Below are 7,500 nucleotides of genomic sequence, written 5' to 3'. Positions count from 1 at the left end.
GATGACCGGAAGCGTTTCTCGCCCCAGTACATACCGCCTAGTCTATCTGCGCCCGCGGGAGACGAGTCCAGAGCCTTCTCGTCCTCTCCGCCGGGCAAAAACTCGAGCTTTAATTTATTAAGAGAGCAGCATAGCTCGCAGTCACCTGTAAAATCAGATTATATAGAAGCGCAGGATAGCGAGAGGTCTTGTTCTCAGTCACCATTAATGAAAAGTTTTTCATGGTCCCAGTCGTGTGTAAAGCCAGTTCATTCACAATTAGATCGCCTCCTTTCGCAAGATATAATGCGTCAGCCAGCGTCGTTACAGGGGAAGTTATCGCAGAGTTGTAATGATAATCATATCGATAATAAAGAGCTAGAAAACATATTTTCAAACTCCAAGAAAAAATCATCTATACACTTGGATAAACCTATAGAGAAAATACGAAATGAAAAGGAATCATGTCAGACCGCCGAGCACCACGTTGTTCACTTGGCACCAGACAGCCACGTGAGGTAAGTGCAGTCCATCGCAAATGATGTAAATCTAGATGAAGTGCACTTCTCTTGATGTTCATAGCATTAAAAAAGAAAAAAAAACGGATATGAGTAGGAATGGAAGAATATTACTCTTTTATATGAAAGGTCTATTCATTATATTACAGGCTTTATGTGGATGGCCCTTTTAGTTCTCCAAGTGAAGATATGATTCGATATCCGGTAGTAGTTGGTATTGCAGGAGGAGTTGGTATCACACCCCTGGCTGCGACACTTACTCATATACTGTAAGCATTTATATCTAGGTTATTGTCGAATGTTAAATTTGTATATACGTATTTGCAACTCGATTCTATTTGAATGATATACTCGTATCTGGATCAGGCTAGGGAATCAATTATTTTTGTTTCAGGGAAATCATAGCAGCCTCTCCGACACCTTGGAAACAACCTCTCAGCCTAAATCAGTTCCTTTCGCTTTCCAGCCATCACCCGTCCTCATGGCCCAAGAGAGTCCACATGATCTGGATCATGAGAGACGCTCGACTCCTCTTGACCATGGCGCCTTTGCTCTCGAGTCTGTTGCGTCAGTGTTGGCAGGACTGTGCAGAAGACCGACTTGAGTTCTGTCTTCATGTTACCACGCCCACTTCCCATGAGGCTCTGCAGGTAAGAGGGGGGAGGGGGGGGGATATGCTGGTGGATTACGTGTGCTTTGAAGGGTGCATGAGATGATGTATTAAATTATGGATTTATTTCCATGAAAGTAAATGGAATCAAGACTCGAGAATAATGAATGTGAAGTAATATCATTAGTTAGGATATGACCAATATTTTATCTGTATAAATTCAACCATTTAAAATTTTATATGCTTGGTACATCTCCCGTATAGAATAACAGACAAGCATATGCATTAGTGGTTACAGTAAATTATTTTATGGGTAGTTCATTGCAAAATATTTTCAGCTGAACCGTATACTGTAGCATGCTTATATGATGATAATTAACAATGAAATTTAATGGAACACCTTGCAGGATCTGTTTGGAAATCATCCAACTCTCCTGCCAAGAATAAGACAAGGGCGGCCTCAGTGGAAGAACTTGTTCCATCAATACAGCCAAGTTTATAAGAGGCAAGATGTTGGATATACTGCTACCCTTTGTTTAATATACAAACTTTCGAATAACATTGTTCTTGAAATAGGTTACTTTCATGTAATATTGTTCTTGAAATAGGTTACTTTCATATAACATTGTTCTTGAAATAGGTTACTTTCATATAACATTGTTCTTGAAATAGGTTACTTTCATGTAATATAGTCTTGGCGATGATGCTAATTTGTTTTTTTTATTGTTTCAACAGAACTAAAGTTGGAGTGTTTACCTGCGGACCGAAGAAATTATGTCAGGAAGTCAAAAGGCTGTGTCTCCGATCTGTAACACACGGAGCTCCTTTCACCTACCACCAGGAATCTTTCTCTTGAGATTATTAAATACATTATGCTACTGTGTATTCAAGCTGATCGTACTAATGGAAAGACTAGTATCACATTTCCAGCAAATGCAACCAAAAATCAAATATAGTATTTTGATCAGTTAGACCAATGCTTTCCATATTAATCTCGAGCAATGTACTTTCAACTGCTAATTCATATTAGTCATATTTTATGAAATCGCTGAACATCCTAGTGATGTCTTGAACTAACGGTAAAGCAAGAAATGTCATAAATGCAATGAAATCAATGTTTCATTATAAATGTTCATTTCCAATTACGGATCTTAACGGTCTATCATTTAATTGTAAATTACTCATTTCACATTCAACATTAATCTATTTAATCACATATCATTTTTCATAGGTAGGATCTGTAAATAAACACTTTCTAAGCCCCATTTCTTTAATATAAATATCAAATTGATGAGTATCACATAATACAAAATACATGAATACCGTGACCAAAAGTCCCCAAAGTTTGTAAGAAATACTTTAAACGCTACTAGTAGCAATTCAGATTGTTACAGGAAAAGATTCTAAGGCTGAAAAGGAATATCTATTGTAGATGGGCTTGTGCTATTCAAATTATTCCCATACCTTTACAGCTAACTCTATAAAAGAAACTATAGTAAGTACTGTGGATCCTTATTTGGTACAATAGATGGTTTCCTGAATAGAAAGAAATGTTAAAGACGATACCAGCGGTTTAACTTTGAAGCGAAAAATATGCAGAACCGATAAAGGCCTGAAAACTTTAGGAAATATGACCTTTCCACACCTGAAACAATGGAGAATCTCGCTTAAATTAGTGCTAATGAATAAATCGCCATTGATTTTAAATAGATTCAGAATGCAGTCAACTTATTCTAATGTTGCCCTTCTCTTCAAAATAGCTCAAAAAATGTATTCAGAAATATGCAAGGAACTGAAAGCTACATTTTCTTCCAGTGTGGGCCAAAGTAGGGGGTGGGAGGGGAGAATATACCAGTGGTGATGCACCGCACCAAGACCTTCAAATACCTTTAAAATACGATGCTGTGGCTTCATCATAACCGACTCATTCAGTTCTTTTACTGCGACTAGTTTAAAGGAAACAATGTCAAGCACATGTAACTGGTGATTATAATCCTGACATTATAAATTCATTATGACCCTAATATTCAGAGGCCGAATATTTCGTACTATATAAACTATCAAAAAATTAAGCAGGTCTTACTACATTAACAGAGCCATTACTGGTAAATAAAAAAGCGTGGCAAGGGAGGAATAGCAAGTTTTTAAGAATTTATATTCTTGACAAGACCAACTACCACTTACACATTCAGGCTGTATTGGGGGAGAATACTTTATTGCACTCTACTACCCAACTGAATTATTCCAGAGAATAAAAATTCAGACAATTTTACAACTTTCCAGTCAGTGTCTGCCTTATGTCATCATTCACTCAAATCTTTAAATGTCAAAACTAAATCAGTCATGTAAATCGTATCAAAATACAACTGCAGTGTCTGGATGTGGAAGAAAATTTTGAAAGTTTGCCATCGAAAACCACCCTTTTCCTAATGCAAGAGTAGAAGTGCCGAGACATTCTATTAAAATACTGATGTGACCACATGCATCAGCTAACAGGTTAAATTCCTGATACAAATAGAAGTGGGTTGGGAGGAAACAGATGGAGAAAGGTCTTTCTCAAGGATGAGAATTTGATAGTTGACACACGAGTCCATATAAGGAGAGAGAGATTTGGGGGAGATCAAAAGCTAAGTTATTTAAAACATGGAGTTTACATTTTTACATGTGTCAAAGATTTAACATTGTCAATTGTACCTTTATAATGGAAGTTCAATTGGTCTATTTTTAGATGGCAGTGGACCCAACACAGATGTAAGTAAATTGCTAGTGCAATTCAAATTGCAAGATGACTCTTAATATTGCACAAGTTATTTTGGTACTTACCACCTCTACATTTTTCTAACAAGCATTTACTGTATAAAACTGCTAGACAAGATGTAGGAAAAAGATAGTCTTTGTTAATCATTTCATTGAAAATATATTATATAATAAGTATGGAGGTTAATAAAACCGACATTTAACAAGCTCAGGGGCATTTAATAAGTTCTCTTAAGCTGATCGACAGAAGCTTCTCCCCTTTCGATCTTGGCCAACCAGGCAGCCTTCCTCTCTGCGACGGCAGCCTTGCGCTCGTCGTAGGTCAACCTCTTGGCGTTCCACCTCTTCTTGGCAACCTGGAATATGGCAAGAAATGTATGAGGATCTATCAAAAACCTTTACATAATACTGTGGTATATACATGCGGATTCAAGTATACAAATAGATTTATTGCAAGACAAACAATACTTGCCTCTTTGGTCTTCTTGGGGTGAGGTGAGGGATCAGCACGGATGGCGGCATGGGCCTTCTTGTAGATCTCCTCAATCTGGTGACACATTATAAACACATTAGGACAAGAGTAGAAAGCTATAATAAATAAATGTAAATACAAGGCAATGCTTAAGCAGGAGTATCGAAACCCTTCCCCACAAAAATTATTGCCTACCTCGTCACCGGTGATGCCGAGCTTGATGAAGCGGGAGAACTGCCTCTTGTAGGAGTCCTCGTCCTCTTCCATGAGGTCCTTCATGTACTTAGAGATGTGGGTACCCATGATGTGTTCGCGGAGGACAGAGGCATTGAATTCTTTGCTCTCCTTGTCGTAGCCTGGGAACCTCTTCTCGCTATGGAAACGAAAGGGGATGGTAAATGCTCAACGTCCTAATGGCTCAAGGCAAATATATCAACTTCAATCGTACTCCCCTTTACATGCTCTTCGGCAACTTTTGCATATAAAGCAGTGGTACAAGGTTACAGGTTAGACGTCTTCAAATCTTACTGTATTAAGAAGGCATAACCTTTAAACAATATTTTGAGGCCAATAAATAAACTAAAATATTAGAAATTACTGCCTACAAGTCAAAGAAAGATTTTTGAAGTTCAGAATATTCATATAACAATGATAAGATATTACAATCATGAACATGGTATATGTCATACTACAGTGGTAGTTTTATAGGTCTTATCAAATGGATAGGATCTCTTTATACACAAAAAACGAGAAGCTTATATGTGATGTAACTGAAATCACACAATACAGAGATCAGAAGTTACTATCTTGTACCACTTGTCAAGACATGCATTGCAAGATACTAATATCCTATAAAAATATACGCAATACAGAATGTGGGTGTCGCACTTCCAGCAATCTATTTCACTGAACACTTTACAACATCCATTTCAAGCTGGTAACAGTGATCATTCCTCAATATCAAAACCATTACACACATCCTGGTACTCCTACATTTACAGTAACAACCAATACAGGCCAGATGTATTATCTAAATTATATATTGTATAAAATTTACATCAATAAAGATTCCATACGCATGGCCTTACCTGTGGGGGATCTCAATGCCACCATCAACGGCACCCTTCATGACGCCGAAGATCCTGGCACCAGTGGTGGTGTGGGCCAGACCAGTGTCAAGGTGAGCACGGAAGGCACCTGGGCCATCGTCAACATGTTCTACAGAGTACATTTCACCGTCGATTTCAGTTTGTCCTTCATAGACGGTGTCCAAGTTGAATTTCTTCAAAATCTACAGAAGAAAAATACATTAGCAGTTATATTTATTCTTAACCTTTTCACTGGATAATGCCACAAAATCCAGTGACATTTGAAAAAAAGCAAACATGGCCTCCATGCTTTGTGATTCATAAAATCACCAAACCCTTCAACACACATTCAAATTAAATAAACCCAGTCATTCTATATAACAGACTTGTACATGTGGCCAATTCAATATGCTTATGCTTGCCTATCACAATACAACTTTCTTTACTGAATAGATTGGAACATCCATGAAAACAATGATAAGCCACTAGAATGGTTTTTAAAAGTGACATTAATTCACTCATTACTGGGATTCTCATAAAATGGTCCCGATTGGGGTTTTGCCCAAGAAATCCAAATTTTGCCAACACCTGAAAAAAATGAGAAAATGCCAATATTTTCAACACAGCAACTATGTGATGATGAAATGTGCATAAACAGTTGCATCAAGTGGTACAACCATTGTCTACATTGGCATGACTATTCACAACTGAGTAAGCATTGTAATCTTTCACTTTCACTGTCCTACATTAATTTCACTGTTTACCATCTCCATTTGTCACTACTAAAATTTTTACTCATTTAACCCACTCACAACGGGGGTATTCCAGCCTTGCATGTCACAATGCCGGGGCTTTCGAACGCTTAGGCCTAAATCAATTAAATGGCTGGCACCATATGGTGCCATCCGGCCACCGGGCCCTTGAATGAGCGGTACCGTAGTGTACCACCCGCCCAGAGAGGGTTAACACTGATGTAAAACCAGTATCAAACACAAGTCTCTCCACCTCATATACAGATGATAAACATGAGGGACATGCATACACTTCATAACATTCTGAATATCACTGACAACTGATTGAAAACAAATATAACATCTATAAATGGCAATATAGACAAATCTATTTACTATACACTCAAAATAGTAAAAGGTAAAAGTTTTAGCCTTGTTTTACTAATAAATATCCAGTGTTTTACATCAATGAAAAAATCTGGCTGTGACAACTGTTCCCATCATCTACATGAGAAAAATTCAATATAAGAAATTTACAAATTCAATGCGGGAATCACAACGATAATTGTTCCAATAAATCTATGTCATGATGGTGAAAAAAATAAATCTTAGTAATTTCAACAATGGATATTACTTTTGACCAACTCGTTCTGGAGATTTTGAAAAGGCTTTGACCCCTTCACTCCGGATAGTAGAAAACACCCCCCCAAGCCGAATCCGGGCTTTCGGGCACGTGCCAAATTTTAATCATCATTATTGAATATAACAAGTATTTAGCCAAAACCTCAACATAATTATGTACCATATCACAGATAACCTCTTCCCCCATGTGCATGTAACAAGTTATTTACATGGGTTGAGAGGACTCACTCAGATGACAACACAGGTGAAGTAGTATGGTAAACTATTCATAATAAGTTTAATATCTTTATATAATGTTCTATAAAGAAATAAGATCATTGCTAGTAGGGCGCATCGGTACCTCCCCTGGTATAAGCCAATCCCACTCTTATGTAATAATAATTAAAGTCAAGTAAGCCATCGTATCATATACAAACTATATTCTGAAAGATATCATACAGTATCCAGAAGAAACACAGAACTCAGCCATTGCGCAGTATGTGCGTCCTCAGATATGATACGAAAGCTGTGAGGACACAATCTCCGTGTCCTCGTGTTCAAAGGGTTGAATGCACAGAAACTATTGGCAATGAACCAACAACCCAATTTCTGATACTTGTTTACATCAGCAATGAACGAGTTACCTGCATTACTTAAAACATAAGTATGATTCCCCCAAGTAAACGAATGTACTAGTCAACACACTGAACACTTACCCTCCTAG

General features: G+C 37.5%; 2 protein-coding genes across 2 annotated transcripts in view; one reads left to right on the top strand and one right to left on the bottom strand.

Annotated features, from left to right (window-relative positions):
* Positions 1–4,711, top strand: part of LOC122262008 (NADPH oxidase 4) — an 80,472-nt gene extending 75,761 nt beyond the window's left edge. Inside the window, 5 exon segments of the mRNA XM_086531576.1 lie at positions 1–497; positions 647–766; positions 964–1,147; positions 1,515–1,612; positions 1,843–4,711. The exon segment at positions 1–497 is cut by the window's left edge and continues 222 nt beyond it. Of these exon segments, the coding sequence (XP_086387702.1) occupies positions 1–497; positions 647–766; positions 964–1,147; positions 1,515–1,612; positions 1,843–1,963 (1,020 nt within the window). The 3' untranslated portion in view covers positions 1,964–4,711.
* RpL5 (ribosomal protein L5) overlaps positions 4,063–7,500 on the bottom strand; it is a 5,142-nt gene continuing 1,704 nt past the window's right edge. The window contains exons 3-7 of the mRNA XM_043029893.2: positions 7,493–7,500; positions 5,425–5,627; positions 4,532–4,709; positions 4,337–4,411; positions 4,063–4,220 (exon numbers count right to left, since the gene is read on the bottom strand). The exon at positions 7,493–7,500 is cut by the window's right edge and continues 167 nt beyond it. Coding sequence (XP_042885827.2) covers positions 4,083–4,220; positions 4,337–4,411; positions 4,532–4,709; positions 5,425–5,627; positions 7,493–7,500 — 602 coding nt within the window. The 3' untranslated portion in view covers positions 4,063–4,082. The remainder of the gene's footprint in view (positions 4,221–4,336; positions 4,412–4,531; positions 4,710–5,424; positions 5,628–7,492) is intronic.

This window comes from Penaeus japonicus, unplaced genomic scaffold, assembly GCF_977035675.1.
Source record: "Penaeus japonicus unplaced genomic scaffold, GWHDUDI00000001_assembly GWHDUDI00000036, whole genome shotgun sequence".
NCBI classification, from domain to species: domain Eukaryota; kingdom Metazoa; phylum Arthropoda; class Malacostraca; order Decapoda; family Penaeidae; genus Penaeus; species Penaeus japonicus.
This window is presented reverse-complemented; position numbering and strand designations above follow the sequence as displayed.